The sequence below is a fragment of the Ursus americanus genome, chromosome 27, assembly GCF_024610735.1.
Source record: "Ursus americanus isolate L20-20 chromosome 27, mUrsAme1.1.p, whole genome shotgun sequence".
Lineage (NCBI taxonomy): Eukaryota > Metazoa > Chordata > Mammalia > Carnivora > Ursidae > Ursus > Ursus americanus.
Window position 1 is genome coordinate 5,799,704 of NC_142153.1, and position 21,745 is coordinate 5,821,448.

Below are 21,745 nucleotides of genomic sequence, written 5' to 3' on the forward strand. Positions count from 1 at the left end.
GGACAGATACACTCACAGGGACACCCTCACGCTGACATCCTTGCTCTCTAAGAGTTAGGGTGAGAGGTCATTGTGAGGAGAGCTTTGGCTGAAGTAAGAAATTGTCATCTGATTCACTTGCAGAAGAACCACAATCTCAACAGATAGGATTACGTTCGTAAAAAGGAAGGCATTCTTTTGTATTGTTCAGCAATTCAGGTATGGCTGTTGCCATCTGGTGGTCCAAATAAAACATGCAAGGGAGGTTTCCCTCATAAAATAAAAGCATTATTGCCTTCTCTTTTTAATGCAGCCTCTTAATATGAAGTCCTTTGATTTTTTTTAACAATTTGAATATTTTAACAATGTAATTTATATTAAGTATAGACAAAGTAACACTAACCTAATGTTCAATATATACAAATTACATAATCTTGTGCGAATTTGTGTTGAAGTAATTTTTCAATTTTGTTCCTTTTCTTGAAGGAATTTACCTTTGAAATTATTATTGCCTGTTCTACTTAGATTGGTGGTGGAAGAGGGAATTGTTATTTTGGTGAATTAACCTATTTTAGGCTCACTGACATATTTGTGATTCGGGGGTTTCTTTAGGTTATTTGTTATCAAAGCGCGAAGGCCAAGCAGGGTCTCCAGAGAAACCATTATCCGATCTAGGTCGTCTTTCCTACATGGCTTACTGGAAAAGTGTAATATTGGAGTGCCTTTATCACCAAAATGACAAGCAAATCAGCATTAAGAAGTTAAGCAAGTTGACTGGAATCTGCCCTCAAGACATTACTTCCACGCTCCACCACCTACGAATGCTGGACTTTCGTAGTGACCAGTGAGTATCACACCCCTTGTTATGCTTTCAAAAGATAATTAGGTGTAAGTGTTTGGGTCAGGCAGCCAGATTATCAGTGAAAGGACATAAACTAATATAAGTGGTACATTTGGTGATCCTGAGACACCATTTTCATTTCTGTGATATTTGATACCGTATTTTTTTTTTTAACTGTTTTTTCTGGTCTTCCTTCTAACTTTTGGACCTAAGCTGTCGAATCTTTTCTAATGTTGGGAGCTCCTTCACAATACGAGAAGTAACAGCTCTAGAAATAATGTCTAATAAAACGTACCCATGATTTATTTCCATATAATGTAGTACAAAATAAAATACAGGTCAAAGGAAGGTCAGCTTACCCTTATCTAGAGGGGTTGGGAAAAGATCACAGAGGAAGGAAGTAGGCATTGGGCTAGAAAGATGGAGGATAGGAGATAGGGTACAGGAGAGTAGCAGCAGTCCCAGAGGTGGAAGTGTGAGACAGTGAATGGTTAAAATCACTTCATCCGTTGTTCTTGTTGAGTGTGAAGTGGCTGTCCCGACTTCGTAGTTCTTAACTATCTCATATGGTGGCATATTTCTGGATTTCATGCTCCCAAGATGGCTATTTTTTAAAGCATTTGTCATCATCTCCAGCGTTTTCTGGGGGTTATAGCTCCGTATTCATTGTTAGGTACTCCTTGTACACCGTTGATTGCTATAAACTTTGCTCTGGTTCCAGATTTGTGATAATCCGCCGGGAAAAACTTATCCAGGATCACATGGCAAAGCTTCAGCTGAATTTGCGACCTGTGGATGTAGATCCGGAATGTTTGCGCTGGACTCCTGTCATAGTCTCCAATTCTGTTGTCTCAGAGGAGGAGGAAGAGGAGGCTGAGGAAGGAGAAAATGAAGAGCCGCCGTGCCAGGAAAGAGAATTAGAGACAAGTGTAAGGGCATGAGTAGTCTCTATTTTTGATGACAGAAGGCTCTGTTTTTGGTTTTCATGAGTATTTGTGATATGTGTTACAATATCTTAAACCAGCGCAGTCAATTCACATTAGAATTTCAGAGTTGATTTCAGTGATAGAGATTTCAGAAAGACTGGGTTTTGTTTACTTATTTGTATACTTTTAAGCCTTGGATCATTAGGAGACCTTCAAATTTGTTGCAGTGTGTTACTTAGAACTAAGAATTCCTTAGCAAAGTGCTGATAAACAGCTAAATTTTAAGCTGTGTAGTAGTAATTGAGGAATCTGAATTTAATTCTGACCACTGTTAAACATGAAATGAAGATCCCTTTTCCTTAAAATAAAACATTAAGGAAATAATGTAAACATGTGTATGTTTTCTAATAGAGCACTAAATAATTCAGTGGGTACACAGATGTCTTTAAGCCATTAAAGGGTTAATGAGGGACTGTACAACATTGTATAGTGTTCAGTATTTTTCTTCATGTGATGCGTATCTTTCTCTGTTCTTTTTTTAAAGCTGTGCTTTCATCCTTTAAAAATCTATGTCCTCCTTTGACAAACACAGTTTCACGCCCCTGTTTAATGTAATTTAATTTTCAGAATGAAGTTAAATATTCAGAATAAAAATAAATCAAAATAATTACAGACATTTTCTTTCATTTTTTTTCAAACACCCCCTTTCTCTTGCCCATGCCCCAGAGCCCATCTCCTCTCTGTTTATAAATTTTGTTGCTAAGAAATTTGGTAAATTATATCACTTAACATTTGTAAGAACAATGCTGTTCACTATGTTTATTGAAGGTGGGATTGCATAGTGGCTAAGAGCACTAGCTCTTGGGTCAGACTGCCTGGGTTTCGATCCCAGCTTCCACATTTGCTATTGCATATCCTAGGGCGAGTTACTTGTATTTTTTGTGTCTCAGTTACCTCGTTCGTAAAATGAGGATATAATAATAACACTTCATACAATTGTTGTAAGGATTAAATGACTCTTTCAAAGCATTTAAAGCAGTGCCTAACACATGAGAAATACTCATGATAGCTATTAAATAATACTTTTCTTTCTTAAAGCTCTGTTTTCTTATTTCTGTATTTAAAAGGTCAAAGAGGAGGTATAATCAAATAAGACTGAAAAATTAATCAGCGTGGTTTTATTTTCTAAAATCAGGTGGGAAAGTCTGCATCTTGGGAGAACAAAGAACAAGATTCTTATTCTTCAGTAGAAAGTGAAAAGAAACCAGAAGTTACGGCACCAGCCAGTTCTACACGTCTGAACAAACAAGTCCTTCCCCGTGATAGTCTTCCTGCAAATAATCAGCCATCCCGGAGAGGCCGCTGGGGGAGGAAGAACAGGAAAACCCAGGAACGTTTTGATGATAAAGATTCTAAACTGCTCTTGGAAGAGACATCAACTCCTCAGGAACAGTATGGAGAATGTGAGGAAAAATCAGAAACCTCCCAAGAACAATACACTGAAAGTGAGGAGCAGTTGGCAGCCTCTCAGGAGCAGCCAAGCCAGGATGGAAAGCCAGACATTCCCAAAAGAAGACTAAGTGAGGGGGTTGAGCTCTGGCGAGGACAGCTGAAGAAGACCCCCGAGACACTGAAGTGTAGATTACCAGAAGGCAATGATAGGCTGCCCCGTCGCTATAGTGATGGTGACAGGGCTCTCCTCAGAGGCTTCAGTGAGAGTAGTGAGGAGGAAGAAGAGCCAGAAAGTCCTCGGTCCAGCTCCCCACCAATTCTTACAAAGCCCACATTGAAGAGAAAAGTAAGGCTTTTCTTATGACTTGTTTCTTTTGACTTGTCTGTTCTTTCCCCAACTGCAGCTTATTATATACATGTGTCTATCCTAGAGTTCTGAAAAACTAAATATAGAAATTGTTAGTGTGTTATTTTTTTTAGACTTTATGCCTCAGTATATTGTAGCTTATGATCTTCCCAGTGAATGTTTGAAATGTGGATATGGCTTCTGTGGTTCATGGGAATAGACGTCATAAGCTTATTTTAAGGGCTGACAAACTGTTTTTCAGCTTGCTGGTTTGATGTTGTAATCATGACTTTAGGGATTTGTCAAGTGTTTAAAAAATATGTATAGATGAGAGATGTTTATGTTACTGACTAAAAGTATCTGACAGCTTGATGGACAGTGGTGCCCTTTGTCGGGGTGCTCGGAGAGGCCCTTCCTCTTAGGTGGGGGTGGCACTTTTTCCCTGTGCTCTCTTCTCCTGTCTCCATCTCTCCCTTCTTGCTTTCAGTGGTTTGACTTAACCTGGTTTTAAAAATATTTTCTCAACTTTATCTTGTTTTCTTGCAAAGTCTGAATGATAGCCAGTTTATAAACGCATTGTGATGATAATGAGTTCTGGCAAACTGTATACCAGAACTGTCCCAGACTGTGGAGTGAATTTTAAGCATTGCCAGAAGCCAGCCAGACTGAGCTCAGCCCCCTGGATGAGCCATCCTGTAGTAGAGGGGTGACAGCTTTCATCCAAAGCAGTGAGATTGTTCCTTTCCTTAGCAGAACCTTACAGGGGGGAAAAACAAAGCAGGGCTATATATAAAAAAACAATTTTTTAATTTTAGAACAGTTTTAGATATTTGCAATAATTGCAGAGAAAGTACGGAGAGTTCCTGTATTCCTTACAGGCAGTTTCTCCTATTGTTAACCGTTGCATTGGTATAGTACATTTGTCACAAATAGTAAACTAGTATTTTATTAACTAGAGTCCATACTTTATTTAGATCTCCTCAATTTTCCCGTATGTTCTTTTTCTTTTCCAGGACCTCATCCAGCACACATTACACTTAGTAGTCATGCCTCTTTGGCCCCTCTTGGTTGTGACAGTTTCTAAGACTCCTTGTTTTTGATGACCTTGACAGTTCGATGAGTACTGGCTAGGTATTTTAGAATGTCCCTCATGGTACTAGAACAGGGTCATATGTTTTTGGGAAGAAGACCACAGAGGTAAAGTGTCAGATTCTTACCACATCATATAAAGGGTGTCTGATATATATGTATGTATACACCAAACACGAGAGTATTACTGTCAGTATGACTATTCACTATTGATATCAGTCTGGATCACCAGGTGTGAGGTTGTGTTTGTCAGGTTTCTCCACTGTAAATTAGTTACTCTTTTTTTCCCCTTTCTCATACTATACGCTTTGGAAGGTAGTCACTCTCAGGAGCCCATACTTAAGATATGGAGAGTTAATACTCTGTTCCTTAGGAGCAGGATATCTGTGTTAATTAGTTGGAATTCTGCTTGGAGATCTCTTCATTCCCACCCATCTGTTTATTTATTCAAGCGTTTATTTATACCAGCATAGACTCGGATATTTACTTTATACTTTGAGTTATAACCCAGCAGTACCACTTGATTTAATTTGTTACTCAAATTGTTCCAGCTTTGGTGATTAGGAGTCTTTAAGTTTTGCTCCCAAGTCTCTTTAACTTAATACATACGCTCATCATTGTAAGGTCTTGTTTTGTTTGGAGCACTTCCTTACTTCTAGTACTACAGGATATTCTAGGTTCATCTTGTATATTTCATGTCCCAGTCCTAGCATCAGCCATTTTTCCAAAGAGCGGAGCCAAACATGTTTAACCTGGTTTGAAAATTATACTCTCAACTTAAAGGACTAGTAAATTTAAATTTGAAGTGGAGAAAAACTCAATACTGGCTAACTCTGCCATTCATTACATGAGCATGAAGAATATATCTTTGCCATTCCAGGCTTTTATTGCCTATTTATAAGGTAAAATTATGCTAATTCCCTGTGTAAACAAGAGAATGTTGTAACAGGCAGTGAGATCATGCACAAGATACTTGAAGTTCTTAAAAGAAATTCTCTTGACTGGGAGTCAGAGACTATATTTTACAACCGTTTCTATACTGACTGAATATGTGACCTTAAGCAAGCCCTGTTATCTTTCTCGCCTCTACAGAATGAGGGGATTGGGTTAGATCATTTCTGGTGCATTGCCTTTATCATTTCGTTGTATCTACTATGCGCTATGAGACAAACAGAAAGTGTTTTATGTATTTATTTATTTTTTGAGGTAAAGAGATGTTAAAGGACTAACTTCTGTGTCATTGCAGTATTGAAATAGGCATTTTCCTAGAGTGTTAAGTGTAACTGAGCTATTAATAAGGGAATTACAAAATCTGCTCTTTGGGCATGCCTTTTATACAGTTGTATTCAATTATCCAACATCTTTCTGTGATTATGTAGTTTCTTACTGTAGTATTTTGAAATAATACTTAAAATGTCTCTTAGCAAACAGTATACCCATTTTATATGTGCTAATCCTATTAGGTTCAAAAACTATTATGTTATTAATAGAAATGATAGTATTCATCCCTGTAAATAAAATACTTTCTTCCTCTTTTAAATAGAAACCAATTCTTCACCGAAGGAGGAGGGTCCGAAAGCGCAAACACCACAATAGCAGTGTGGTCACAGAAACCATTTCTGAGACTACAGAGGTGTTAGATGAACCTTTTGAAGACTCGGACTCCGAGAGGCCGATGCCAAGATTAGAACCCACGTTTGAGATTGAGGAAGAGGAAGAGGAAGAGGATGAAAGTGAACTCTTCTCTAGAGGGTACTTCCGTCGTCTCTCCTCACAGGATGTGCTCAGGTGTCGATCCTCTTCTAAGAGGAAATCTAAAGATGAAGATGACGATGAAGAGTCAGATGATGGCGATGGTATGTTTTAGAGAACTGTTGCTTATGATAGTTTTATTGTTTTTAAAGAAACAGGCTGCAACTGATAGCTGCAAACCCTTCCATCAAAAGGCTGAAAAAGTGACACTCCCCACTAAGCAAGTAAAGGACGGCTGACTTGATAACCTCTCAAAATTTGTGTCAAGTATATGCATCCCCATTTTCTCATCGAGCCTTCTCTGTTCTTTTAAAAAGTTTTTTTCTAGTTTCCCTTTTAACACGGGACCTATTTTTGCCTCTGCAGAAAATATCTTGCTGTTAGGAAATTGTTCTTTTTTGCCTAATCCTTTCTCAGCCATCATCTGAATCTTTAGTTAATGGGTGGATTGGACTTAGCATCAAGAAGACATTGAAATAATAACCCTTTACTAGAAAGTACACTCTGTGGACTTAACCTGTGTTGCTAATTGTTGTATGCTGAGTGCTTAAAACAGGCACTTGGTAAATATTGCTAAATGGATACATACTAGAAAGATGGCTCTTAAATAAGACCAGATTCATGTAAATTGGACTTGCTTCACATCTGTTCAGGAATCCTTCCCAATCATATCTCTAATGTGCCTTTCTCTGTGAGTAGTAAATTTCTAATAAAAGTGGTAACAGTGCCTCAGGGTAGGTTAAATTTTATGGCATAGTGCAAAATCCAGTGATTTACTTTTAAAATAGCCTTGTTGTTTAGAAATAAAGAAACTGGGGCTACATATGTGCTGGGTCACAGACTAGTCATTTACACCCTGCCCACAAAGTTTCTGCCAGTATCTCATGCCGCCTGCACCTGCAGTGTTTGCCTTAATGGGGGGGGGGGGGGTAAGACTAAGCTTTTTTTCACTTTGCTGGGTGAATTTGAAGGAATCTAGCTGTCTACTCTTGGTGGAATTATAGCATCTATTAATTGAGCTTTTTATTCTTTAAAACATAAATTTGCTCAATGTCATATCCAGTAGAAACTTGCATTCTCTCCATTGTCATATTTTTATATAAGAAATACTTTTAATATAGTGATAAGATGACTGAGTGCTTTGCTTTGCTCTGAATGACTTTCCGCAGTTTTATTGTGTTACGCTTTGAGGTATATAACTAGGAAACCAAAGATGTAGTGTGTAAATTTGACCCTTCAGTAAAATTCTCTCTTGGATCATTGTAGACTAAAATAATATCCCCTGGTTTTATTCTTGTCGACTTGGACAAATTTTCTCTGATGCGGCCATTTCCTTCCTTTATTTTCACATTACTGTTGCCAGCTGTGCCTTTTTAGCTTACTCCTCGAAATCCTGTTCTGCCTTGGTGTTCTTCCCTTTAAAAATTAATGGGAAATGTGAATGTACTTAATGGTGCACCACACTGGACACCTAAATGTGGTTGAAATGGTACATTTTCTGCTATGCGTAGTTTACTACAATCTTTAAAAATAGAAAAAAGTAATGGGGACAAAATAGTGCTAATGTCAAATATATTTCTAATAAATCATTGTCATTGGTGCTTTCACTTTTTCTTCAGGTCGGTATTTGTCTAGGACTAAATGCCTTGCGGCTGTTCCTGTACAAACACATCGATTGAGCAGTTACTCATGTAGGATTGCTCAGTCCTGGCCTGGGGTAATTAACTCATGATATTACCTGAAGTAATGATTTTATGGAAACCAGGAAAACCAGAGAGAGAATATAAATTGCAAACAGGAAAAAAGAAGAAGAAATGAGCTGCTTTGTGATTACACAGTAAAGACCGCCTGTCTGAAGTAGTTGTAATCACTGCTGAGCATATGCATCTTTACACAGCTTATCTCCATTTTCTAGAGGAGAAAACTGACCTGTAGACCAACTTCCTAAAGCCGTGCGGTTGGTGATGATAAACCCGGACTGGTTTTAAGTAGTGGGGGCAACAGAGTGTTGACCAGGGTTCTTTCCTTGTTCTGTCAGCTCACTGTGTGACTTTAGAAGAGGTCATTATTAGGTTTCTCCTATAGATTCGTAACTTGAAAGTGAAGGTAATCAGGAGTTTGTGATGATTAATAAAATCATTTCTTTTGCACATGTGGTCTCAGAAAAAGGCACTGGTACAAATAAAAAATCTTGTAACTTTTTTTTAATGTTTTGTTTTGTTTTTTATCCCTCCTGTATAGACACTCCTATCCTAAAGCCAGTATCTCTCTTGAGAAAATGTGATGTGAAGGATTCTCAGCTTGAGCCAGATACATCCACACCTATGAAAAAGAAAAAGGGATGGCCCAAAGGCAAAAGCCGCAAACCAATCCACTGGAAGAAAAGACCTGGTCGCAAACCAGGATTCAAGATGAATCGGGAAATTATACCTGTTTCTACTCAAGAATGCATTGTTGAGCCCATTGTCCCCATTCCTAAACCGGGACGTAAACCCAGACTTCAAGAGAATGAGGAAGCTGTCGAACCAAAAGAAGACTTGCCTTTAACTGAAGACAGGAAGGAAGAAGAGGAAATGCACGTAGAAGCAGAAGAGGTTGAAGAGGGAGAAGAAGAAGATACAACCAGCAGTGAAGTTAGAGCAGCTTCTCCGGTGGATAGCAACAGTCCTGAGACAGAAACAAAAGAACCCGAGATAGAAGAGGAGGAAGAGAAGCCCCGTGTCTTAGAAGAGCAGAGGCAGTCAGAAGAGGAGCAACCAGAACTGGAAGAACAGGAGCAGGAGGAAGAGGATGAAGTGGCTATAGAGACAAACCAGAATGAAGACCATGATGCAGATGATGAAGATGATGGCCACCTGGCATCTAGCAAGAAAAAAGAGCTGGAGGAGCAGCCTGTTAGAGAAGATGTCAAGGAGGAGCCCGGTGGTCAGGAGTCTTTTTTAGATACTAACATGCAGAGCAGTAGGGAGAATATAAAGGATAAAGATGAAACAGAACCAGATTCGGAAGAGGAACAGACTTCCCATGAGACATCCATGGTATCAGAGCATATGCCAGGGTCTGAGGACGACCATGAGGAAGATTCGAACTCTAAGGAAGAATTGATTGAGCTGAAAGAGGAAGAAGAGATTCCTCATAGTGAACTGGATCTGGAAACCGTGCAGGCAGTGCAGTCTCTGACTCAAGAAGAAAGCAACGAGCACGAGGGAGCCTACCAGGACTGTGAAGAAACTCTGGCAGCGTGTCAGACCCTGCAGAGTTACACCCAGGCGGACGAAGACCCTCAGATGTCGATGGTCGAAGACTGCCATGCCTCGGAACATAATAGTCCAATATCTTCTGTTCAGTCTCATCCCAGCCAGTCCGTCCGTTCCGTCAGTAGTCCCAACGTGCCTGCCCTCGAAAGTGGTTACACCCAGATCAGCCCGGAGCAAGGATCCCTGTCCGCACCCTCTATGCAGAACATGGAGACCAGCCCCATGATGGATGTGCCTTCCGTATCGGACCACTCTCAGCAGGTGGTGGACAGCGGCTTCAGTGACCTGGGCAGCATCGAGAGCACCACCGAGAACTATGAGAACCCCAGCAGTTACGATTCTACGATGGGCGGCAGCATCTGCGGGAATAACTCCTCGCAGAGCAGCTGCTCCTACGGCGGCTTGTCGTCCTCCAGCAGCCTCACCCAGAACAGCTGTGTCGTCACTCAGCAAATGGCCAGCATGGGCAGCAGCTGCAGCATGATGCAGCAGAGCAGCGTGCCGCCCGCCGCGGCCAACTGCGGCATCAAGTCACCTCAGAGCTGCGTGGTGGAGAGGCCTCCCAGCAACCAGCAGCCGCCGCCGCCGCAGCCGCCGCAGCAGCCGCCGCCGCCGCCGCAAGCCGCCCCGCAGCCGCCGCCGCAAGCCGCCCCGCAGCCGCCGCCGCCGCAGCCGCCGCAGCAGCCGCCGCCGCCCGCGCCGCCCCCGCCGCCGCCGCAGCCGCAGCAGCCGCAGCCCCCGCCGCCGCCGCCGCAGCAGCAGCCGCCGCTGTCGCAGTGCAGCATGAACAACAGCTTCACCCCAGCGCCCATGATCATGGAGATCCCGGAGTCGGGAAGCACTGGGAACATAAGTATTTATGAGAGGATTCCGGGGGACTTCGGTGCCGGCGGCTACTCGCAGCCGTCAGCCACCTTCAGTCTAGCCAAGTTGCAGCAGCTGACGAACACCATTATGGACCCTCATGCCATGCCTTATAGCCATTCTCCTGCCGTGACTTCCTATGCAACCAGTGTTTCTCTGTCTAACACAGGGCTGGCCCAGCTGGCTCCATCTCACCCATTAGCTGGGACCCCTCAAGCACAAGCCACCATGACGCCGCCCCCGAACTTGGCCTCCACCACCATGAACCTCACGTCCCCTCTGCTCCAGTGCAACATGTCTGCCACCAACATTGGCATTCCTCACACTCAGAGGTTGCAAGGGCAAATGCCGGTCAAGGGGCACATTTCCATCCGCTCCAAGTCCGCGCCGCTGCCCTCTGCGGCTGCCCATCAGCAGCAGCTGTACGGCCGCAGCCCCCCGGCGGTGGCCATGCAGGCCGGCCCTCGTGCCCTGGCTGTGCAGCGTGGCATGAACATGGGGGTTAATTTGATGCCGACCCCCGCCTATAATGTCAATTCCATGAATATGAACACCTTGAATGCCATGAACAGCTATCGAATGACACAGCCCATGATGAACAGCAGTTACCATAGTAACCCTGCCTACATGAACCAGACAGCACAGTATCCTATGCAGATGCAGATGGGGATGATGGGGAGCCAGGCCTATACCCAGCAGCCTATGCAGCCAAACCCTCATGGAAACATGATGTACACTGGCCCCTCCCATCACAGCTACATGAATGCTGCTGGCGTGCCCAAGCAGTCACTCAATGGACCTTACATGAGAAGATGAGCAAGATGAACTTGCAATTAAAAACTTAAATATATATAAATAAAGGAACCTTTTATACTGACAAACCAGAGAAAAATGGACCTTTTTCCAGTTAAAATATTGCTGTAGATTTAGAGGAATTTTTCTTTGGTTTATTTTATTTTTTAGAAAACCTGGTCTTCTCTTTTTTTGGGTTCATTTTGTTCTGGGTTTTGGTTTTCTTCACAATCTTGAACATTTTACAATAGAACTCATCTAAAAATGGATTTGGGGATAGGGGAAACATGCACAAAAATCTTTTCATAATTAAAAAGAGCCTTACTTTCTTTACACACCACATGGACAGAATTTGTGTAAAAGTGAATTTATTTTATTTTAAGATGTACGTTTCCCCTCACTGTTTGCAGCTCCCAATGTTGTCACTTTTAAATGTTATATATACATCTCGGGGGTTAGCCAGACCCTTTCCTCCAAACCCAGCCTTTCATTTCCTACTTCATTCCAGCAGGAGGCACTTCCGGGAGACTCGGACGGGGACATGGAGAACAACCCAAGCTCCTTAAACTTATTATTATTGTTAATATTATTATTATTATTATTAATAAAGCGAGGCAGGAAAATGCTTCTCCTTTTAAAATCCCCTCCACTCCCTATACACACACAGACACACACACGCGCACACACACACACACACACACACACACACACCTCTTGAAACCTTTCCCCAAGAATGTTTCTTTGTAGATGGACTTCATTAAAATGTTTGTTTTTCTTAAATCAAGTATAATATAATTTTTTTCTTTTTTTGTTTTTATCTGTTTTTTCTGTTTTTTTGTTTACTATTCCCACTCAGCACTCAGAGACACAAAAATACTGTAAGTCTCAATTAACAGCAGAATCTCAGAGGAAAGCTGTTTGCAATCCTAATCCAGCCTTGGAGGAATAAAGATGGTCAATTAACAATCAAAAAGAGGAATTTTACCTCTTGTTTTTTACCACCTGGTGAATCAGCCATAACGCACATACTCCACGCAGCCTCTTGTTTTTAGTATGTACTTTGAGATGCTAAGGGTCTTGATTCTTGAGCCTTCGACTCTGACTAAACTCAAACAGCAGTCCCCAGTGATTAGCCTCTTACATTCTTACATAAAGTGTTGATGGATGACTGTACATTTCAGTGATTTGAAAAATACCTGACAAACATTTGACACTGTTTATTTTATGTTGGAAGAGATGACATAAGGGAGATCATGGTGTGAGTTTTATAGCTACTTAAATGATACATACCTCTAGTTTTCATTTGTCTTGAGATCCTGAGTTCATTCCCTGTGAATCAGAGTGCACCAGCCCCTCTCCTGTGAGTGGTTAAAAGAGAAGAGGGATAAACCAACCACCAGCATAGTAGGGCAAATCTGGACAGCAGGGTTTTAGCAGGTTCCTATGTTGCTCCCAACTCCCATTATCTTTTCTCTCGTGCAGCCAGTTCGCCCATTCTCTTCCTATTACTTGCTCCAGGGATAGGTAAAAAATATATATATATCTATATATATGTTCCATCATTAGAAGATGGAAACTATTATACCACTTGGTATGTGCAGTCAAATATCCAAAAGGGGGAAGTACTGCTTAAAGAAATACCTGTAAGCATTAAATTCTCTCCTTTATTTGTACATTTTATATAGATAAATTTTTGAAGTACTAATTAGGCATTAAATTTTTTCAAATGCACAGGTTTGTTGTTTTTTTTATACACTTTAATTGACTTTCTCAATTAAATGTGTTAGGTAGAAAACGGCAGAATTCCACATCTTACCGCTATCAATTCTGAGCATGTGCAAGGCTGTGTAGGACCCAGTTTCTCTGTATATACTCTTCCAGTTCCCAATCATCTATGTAGAAAGTGCACTGTGCTGCCCTCTCCCTACATCTTCAGCGATGTCATTGCTTCCTGGTTGGGGTGGGGATGGGGTGGGTCGGGAGGGAGGTATCTTGGGTGGAGGGTGGGTCAAGGCAGAAGGAGAAGCTGTTGAAATGAGGGCCGTGAATTCAGTTTCTGTTGGTTTGCGGTTGTGTTTGGTTTCATTTGTTTCTTTAAAAAAAAAAAATTTCAATCGGGCAGCTCCCTTTTCCACAAGCCTTTTTGTGACTGTAGAACTATTGTAGAGAAAACGTTCTTTTCTATATTATAAAAGAAATTATCCAACACAGTAATATTGGTACCTGTCATTTTTTCACTTCTGTTTAAAAAAAAATGTATTTTTAGCAAGATAACTTGGGTAATCTTCTAAAAAAGAAATTTAAAAACTCACTGTTAGTGACTTTGATGCCTTTTAAAATAAGAGCTTTTTCATTTCATTCCATCTTTAAAATTTTTTATCTTTGTTGTAGAATATTAAAAACTATTTTAAGAAAGATAAAAATTCTCTTTAAAGAGATCTCTAGAGTGTGTGAATAGAGCTCCAGATGCCTCTAAAAGCCGCATGTACAAATGAAGCTAAGTCTATTCCTGTCTGTTTATATTTGCTTTTCCTGTTTTGTAACCTCTTTGTACTTTGTTCATGGTGACTTGTAAGCTACGGGGAAGGGGTGCCTAGATGCCTTTGTATTTCTCCGTGTCATGCGCTCCTGGGCCGGTTGGTCTCCCTTCCTCTCCTTGTATGTAATATCACTTTTTTTCCCCTTTCTAGCAAGTACTTTCAAAAGAACTCTGTACATTTTAACATAAAAAAATAAATTATGTTGAGCCATTTTGGATGTCTGTCTTGCATGTGAAATTTTTCTCCCAAATATTTCAAACTCTCCAGTTCTTTATAAATATTAGCCTTTTTCACATTCCTCTTTATACAGCAAGTATCAGTTCATGGCCTTTACTTTGAAATGCCAGTCTTTGCTCATATGTGTGTGTAAATGCTGACAGTATAGTTTTTCCTCTTCCAGTGAAAATGGTATCATAACCTCATTTTGGATTTTTGAGGGAAGTCCATTTGAAAAACCTAAAGGGACTGTAACTCACTCAACCAAAGAATGGAAATGCAGTTGCGTTAACAAATAGCTCCTAGAACTGGAACAAAGCAGTTTGCTCATCTCAGCTTACCTGATTATGTCCTCGAGGAAGATTTGCCAGAAATCAAGGTCCTGAACATTAATGATCTTTTTTGATGTTTTCTGAGTTGTTGTACTTGGCCTCTCTTCATTTAGAATTTTGGATGTGACGCAGGCTCCAGAAAATTAGATTTAGCTTTGGGAAACTGACAGCTGGGGGTGGGGAGGTAAGGCAGGTACAAGTTTTAGCTGCCGCTCTCTCCCGAGTTAAGAATTTACGAAGTGTCCGTGAATATACTGACAGCAGACATTTGTTCTCAGTCTCATGCCATTCAGGTTTTAGGCCATACAGTCGGGTCACCTCCAGAAAAAAAAAATGATTTGTTTCCCTTGATGTCTTTGGCTTGCTTAAGTAACCATGATTTGGACCCAAGACTGTCACTTGTACTATGCAATCATTAGTGGACTGTCTCCAAAACAAGCTTCTTGTCTTTGTTACTGCACACTACCTGCTTTAAGTGAGTTCAACATAAAGCAATTCTGATTTTTTTAAAAGATTTTTTACATTAATTAGAGCACAAGCCAGGGGGAGAGGCAGAGGCCGAGGGAGAAGCAGGCTGCCCGCTGAGCAGGGAGCCCGATGTGGGGCTCGATCCCAAGACTTCGAGATTATGACCTGAGCTGAAGGCAGACGCTTAACTGACTGAGCCACCCAGGCGCCCCCAATTCCGATTTTTCTACAAAGGACATGTGACCCAAAGAATATATGATAGACTTTTTAAAGTGTTAACACCCCCACTACATTTAAATTACATTTAAAATATAATTTGAATAATGAAATACCATGTATAGCCAACTCATGAATGATCTCAGTAGGGGAGGTGCTCTCATTTCCTATTGTCCACCTTCTGACCTTTTCACTCTACATCAGAAGGTAGATGTGGGTGGAAAATGATAATACACTTAATTCATGTATGTTGCTAAGAGCCTTGGCCTCAGCTTTAGTGTCTGAATCTGTTGCCCTGCACTCAGTAACTAGGGTTCCAGGACATCTGCACCCATCGTGCCTCTCTCAGCGTCTCAGGTGGTGCCCAGCTTCCTCTGTAGCATGGTGACAACGTGTATCCCCTGCGCGCCGAGGTCCGTCAGGTAGACAATTGTAGCTCTTCGGACGACCGTTGCTGTTCAGGTTCTCCCTGTAGTGGCTGGGGCAGGGCATAGCGGTTTTTGTCCTTCCTCTTGTCTTAATGTGCAAGACACAGGTCAACGATGATGAAAATGGAAAGGCATGGTGAAAAGAAAAAACTGCTTGGCAGAACAGAGGAAGCAAGGTTATGACAGGTCGTGGGGAAGCAAACTCCATATTCTTGATGTGACTTTCAAGAAAACTGAAAATTCCAGTGACGCATATCTGTCAGTGAACTCAGAGGATCACACAGAGTATCATAGCTAACGTCGGCAAATATCTGGAATTCTTGAGTGTGGTCATCCAATTGAAAGCTGATAATCCCCGCAACAAAACTCAACTCATTTGTTAATACATTTCTGTTAAGGGGCAGGATGCGTTTGTTACGGAACCTGGTGTGGTCACCTAACGCAGCACAGGCCCATGGATTTTCTTTCCAAAATGACAGCTACAAATTGGGCTTAATGAGATTCCTTGCTATATTAGTGAGGAGCCTAAGTATCAGCATGCCGATTACAGAAAGCCTCAAAAAGGTGGCAGGTGTGATTTCTGCCTGAAATGAGGAAAACCCCTGGGGTATGATGCGCTTTGGCTTTTGAGATTCTTTAAAACACTAGGCAGAGATCGTCTCGGCGAATTGTTTTGGTGATTTCTGTGAATAAACTTCAAGTGTGAGAGTATATTCTTGTCATCAAGAAAAAAATGTTCTAGCATTTAACTCTACAAACACAGACATCTCTGAAAGCCACATTTAAGCGACATTCAAAAAAAAAATTAAACATTCTCTGAGATGACATGTTTCTTTTTAACCAACCAACCATTTTTAGTTCATCCATGTACAAAGGTGAGCAAACAAAGATTGTTGGGAGACACACCCCATTCAGATCACTTCTCAAGTTATTTAAGTTGGCCTTAGCTTTTTGAGCCCCAGAATCTCATATTTTTGGAAACTTTGTATAAAACCCTTTAATTGGTATCCTAAGTTTAAAGTTTCTTATGAACGAAGTAAAGAAAGACATTCATAGGAAAAACTTTGCTGGGACTAAGGCTTGGCCCCGCGTACAAGTTCTAGCTGTTTAATTGATGTATCACGTTTAATAGAGTTGATTGGTGTAATTTTCTCTTTAAAAGAAAGTTAGAGGGGCGCCTGGGTGGCACAGCGGTTGGGCGTCTGCCTTCGGCTCAGGGCGTGATCCCGGCGTTCTGGGATCATAAATAGTCAACTCTATTTCAATAATAAAAATTTTTAAAAGAACACATTTTCACCAAGTTTACGGTACGTAAAATCTTAATTAAGACCTCATAGCTATCTCCTGAAGTTTAAAAATCTCTTTCAGGAATAAAATTGGATCATGAATTTTAAAAAAGCCCGTAACACAAATGGAATAATTTTCTAGAAGTTGAGATGGTCTAAAAATACTTGATAATTTTATAAACCTAAAAATACATGTACTAAATCTTCCAATAAAGGGAATTATGCATTTTGCATCTGGTTTCCCTCAACGTGTTGGTGAGGTTTGTTCCTGATGTCGCGTGTCACTGTGATTCACTTGTTTTCATGGCTGTGTAATATTCGATTATGGGACCGTACCGACTGTGTTTATACCTTCCAATGTTGACATAGATTGAGGTTGTTTCTAGCTGGGCTTATTAGACAATGTGGCTGTATTTAATCCCGTGTAGGTCTCCACAGACGTTCCTCGTAGTATACCCCTAGAAGGGGAATTGCTACATGATAGGATGCAACTTCGACCGTACTAGATACTGCCAAAGAGTTTTCAAAAATAACCACACTATTTTTTTTTCTCCCATCAGCAGTATATGGGAGCTCCTGTTATACACATTCTCTTCTCTGGTATTTTCAATTTTAATTTTTGTCAACCCAGTGAATGTGTAGTGGAATCTCTTTGTGGTTATATTTTGCATTGTACTGAATTCTTAATTATGTTAAACACCTTTTCATGTGTTTATTGGCTATCTGAAATTCTGCTTTTGCGAAGTGTCTGTTCAAGCCTTTTCCCTGTATAACTACTGAGTTGTCTTTTTTCTTACTGACTTGGAGGAGTACTTTATGCATTCTGGATGCGTCTTCTGTCAGTTACATGCAGTACACCCATCTTCTCCCATTCCGTAACTTGCCCTTTCACTTTCTTAATAGTGTCTTTTGATGAACAGAGCTCTGAATGTGATCCAGTTCAGTAATATTCCTTCTATGGGGAGTGCTTTTTCTGCCTGGCTTAAGAAGTCTTTTCCTACCCTGAGATTACGATAGTATTCTCTGTAGAGTAATTTTTAACAGCTTTATTGTTTTGCTTACATAGCTAATTCTTTATTATACCTGGAATGATTTTCATTTCTAGCATGAGTCAGGGGAACAGTTTCATTTTCTTCCCATATAAATATACAATTTCGGCACCGTTTATTCCTCCACCCCTGCTCAACATCAGGCGTCTAGATGCATAGATCAATCTGTGGGCTATTCTGGTCTGTATATCTCTCCTGGACTATTTACGCACTGGCCTGTGTATCTATCCTGTCTTAATTACTGTAGCTTTATGAGAAGTCTTGCTATTAAATGAAGCAAGTCCTCCTAAGTTGCTTTTCTTCTTTAGGAGTGATTAACCCTTCCAGGCCTTTTGTATGTCCATATTTTGTTAGAATCAGCTTACCAGATTCTTAAAAAGATCCTATTGACATTTTAAAAATCATGTAAAATCATTTAAATCATTTTAAATCATTGATCATTTAAAAAATTTTTTTTATTATGTTAGTCACCATACAGTACATCCCTGGTTTCCTATGTAAAGCTCGATGCTTCATTAGTTGCGTATAACAGACAGTGCACCATGCAATACGTGCCCTCCTCACTACCCATCACCAGCCTATCCCATTCCCCCACCCCCCTCCCCTCTGTAGCCCTCAGTTTGTTTCTCAGAGTCCATAGTCTCTCATGCTTCATTCCCCCTTCTGATTACCCGCCCTTTCTTTATCCCTTTCTTCTCCTACCGATCTTCCTACTTCTTATGTTCCATAGATGAGAGAAACCATATGATAATTGTCTTTCTCTGCTTGACTTATTTCACTTAGCATTATCTCCTCCAGTGCCGTCCATGTTGCAGCAAATGTTGAGAACTCTTTCTTTCTGATTGCTGAGTATCATATTCCATTGTATATATGGACCACAACTTCTTAATCCAGTCATCTGTTGAAGGGCATCTCGGCTCTTTCCACGATTTGGCTATCGTGGACAATGCTGCTATGAACATTGGGGTGCATATGGCCCTTCTCTTCACTATGTCTGTATCTTTGGGGTAAATACCCAGTAGTGCAATGGCTGGGTCATAGGGTAGCTCAATTTTTAACTTTTTAAGGGACCTCCGCACTGTTTTCCAGAGTGGCTGTACCAACTTGCATTCCCACCAACAATGTAGGAGGGATCCCCTTTCTCCACATCCTCTCCAGCAGTTGTTGTTTCTTGCCTTGTCAATTTTTGCCATTCTAACTGGCGTAAGGTGGTATCTTAGTGTGGTTTTGATTTGAATTTCCCTGATGGCTAATGATTTTGAACATTTTTCAGGTGTCTGTTAGCCATTTGTATGTCATCATTGGAAAAGTGTCTGTTCATATCTTCTGCCCGTTTTATGATTTGTTTATTTGTTTCTCACGTATTGAGTTTGAGAAGTTCTTTGTAGATCTTGGATACCAGTCTTTTATCTGTAGCATCATTTGCAAATATATTCTCCCATTCCGTGGGCTGCCTCTTAGTTTTTTTGACTGTTTCCTTGGCTGTGCAGAAGCTTTTTATCTTGATGAAGTCCCACAAGTTCATTTTATCTTTTGTTTCTCTTGCCTTTGGAGATGTATCATGAAAAAGGTTGCTTTGGCCAATGTCGTAGAGGTTGCTGCCTATGTTCTTCTCTAGGATTTTGATGGATTCCTGTCTCACATGGAGGTCTTTCATCCATTTGGAGTTTTCCTTTGTGTATGGTGTGAGAGAGTGGTCAAGTTTCATTCTTTTGCATGTAGCTGACCAATTTTCCCAGAACCATTTATTGAAGAGACTGTCTTTTTTCCACTGGATGTTTTTTCCTGCTTTGTCAAAGATTAGTTGCCCAAAGAGCCGAGGGTCCATTTCTGGGCTCTCTATTCTGTTCCATTGGTCTATGTGTCTGTTTTTGTGCCAGTACCATGCTGCCTTTGTGATCACAGCTTTGTAGTACAGCTCGAAATCCGGCATTGTGATGCCCCCAGCGTTGTTTTTCTTTTTCAACAGTTCCTTAGCGATTCGGGGCCTTTTCTGGTTCCATACAAATTTAAGGACTATTTGTTCCAGTTCTTTGAAAAAATGTCCTCGGTATTTTGATCGGAATAGCATTGAAAGTGTAGAGTGCTCTGGGTAGCATGGACATTTTAACTATGTTAATTCTTCCGATCCATGAGCATGGAATATTTTTCCATCTTTTTGTGTCTTCCTCAATGTCTTTCAAGAGTGATTTGTAGTTTCTAGAATATAGATCCTATACATCTCTGGTTAAGTTAATTCTGAGAAAACGTATGATTTTTGGTGCTATTGTAAATGGAATGGATGCCCTAATTTCTCTTTCTTCAGACTCATTGTTTGTGTATAGAAATGCAACTGATTTCTGAGCATTGATTTTGTATCCCGCCACATTACTGAATTGCTCTATAACTTCTAATAGTTTGGGAGTGGATTCTTTTGGGTTTTCCATATAGAGTATCATGTCATCTGCGAAGAGAGACAGTTTGACTTCTTCTTTGCCGATTTAGATACTTTTATCCCTTTTTGTTGTCTGATTGCTGTTGCAAGGCCTTCTAGTACTATGTTGAATAATAGTGGTGAGAGTGGGCATCCTTGTCGTGTTCCTGATCTTAAGGGAAAGGCTTCCAGCTTTTCCCCATTTAGAATGATATTTGCTGTAGGCTTTTCATAGATGGTTTTTATGAGATTGAGGAATGTACCCTCTATCCCTACAGTCTGAAGGGTTTTAATCAGGAAAGGATGCTGTATTTTGTCAAATGCTTTTTCTGCATCAATTGAGAGGATCATATGGTTCCTGAGTCTTTTCCTGTTGATATGATGTATCACGCTGATCGATTTGCGAATATTGAACCACCCTTGCATCCCAGGGATGAATCCCACTTGGTCATGATGAATAATCCTTTTAATGTACTGTTGGATTCTATTAGCAAGTATCTTGTTGAGGATTTTGGCATCCATATTCATTAGGGAAATCAGTCTGTAATTCCCCTTTTTTGATGGGGTCTTTGCCTGGTTTGGGGATCAAGGTAATATTGGCCTCATAGAATGAATTTGGTAGCTTTCCTTCTGTTTCTATTTTTGAAATAGTTTTAGGAGAATAGGAATTATTTCTTCTTTGAATGTTTGGTAGAATTCCCCAGGAAAACCGTCCGGGCCTAGAGTTTTGTTATTTGGAAGGTTGTTTATCACTGACTCAATCTCTTCATAATTAATTGGCCTGTTTAAAAAATCAGTTTCTTCCTGTTTCAGTCTTGGTAGTTTATAGGTTTCCAGGAAGGCCTCCATCTTGTCCAGATTGCTTAATTTATTGGCATATAGCTGTTGATAAAAGTTTCTAATAATCCTTCCAATTTCATTGGTGTTGGTTGTGACCTCTCCCTTTTCATTCATAATTTTATTAATTTGGGTCCTTTCTCTATTCTTTTGGATAAGCCTTGCCAGCGGTCTGTCAATTTTATTGATTCTCTCAAAGAACCAGCTTCTAGTTCTGTTGATCTGCTCTACTGTACTCCTGGTTTCTAATTCATTGATTTCTGCTCTAATCTTGGTCAGCTGCTTCCTCGTGCGTGGATTAGGCCTGTCCCTCTGTTGCTGCTCCAGCTTCTTGAGGTGAGAATATAAAAACTGCATTTTAGATTTTTCTGTTCTTTTGAGTGAGGCTTGGATGGCTATGTATTTCCCCCTTAGGACTCCCTTTGCAGGATCCCATAGGTTTTGGACCATTGTGTTTTCATTCTCGTTGGTCTCCATAAATTGTTTAAATTGATTTTTGATTTCCTGGTTTATCAAGTCATTCCTGAGCAGGATGGTTCTTAGTCTCCAAGTGTTTGAGTTTCTTCCAAATTTTTCCTTGTGGTTGAGTTCCAGTTTCAAAGTGTTGTGGTCTGAGAATATGCAGGGAATACTTTCAGTCTTTTGGTATCAGTTGAGACCTG

General features: G+C 40.6%; 1 protein-coding gene across 2 annotated transcripts in view; it reads left to right on the forward strand.

Annotated features, from left to right (window-relative positions):
• Positions 1-14,050, forward strand: part of KAT6A (lysine acetyltransferase 6A) — a 112,261-nt gene extending 98,211 nt beyond the window's left edge. For both annotated transcript variants that reach the window (XM_045779186.2, XM_045779187.2), the window contains exons 13-17: positions 592-823; positions 1,542-1,749; positions 2,942-3,544; positions 6,177-6,489; positions 8,627-14,050. In XM_045779186.2, coding sequence (XP_045635142.2) covers positions 592-823; positions 1,542-1,749; positions 2,942-3,544; positions 6,177-6,489; positions 8,627-11,322 — 4,052 coding nt within the window. In that variant the 3' untranslated portion in view covers positions 11,323-14,050. The remainder of the gene's footprint in view (positions 1-591; positions 824-1,541; positions 1,750-2,941; positions 3,545-6,176; positions 6,490-8,626) is intronic.
• The last annotated feature ends 7,695 nt before the right edge of the window (positions 14,051-21,745 follow it).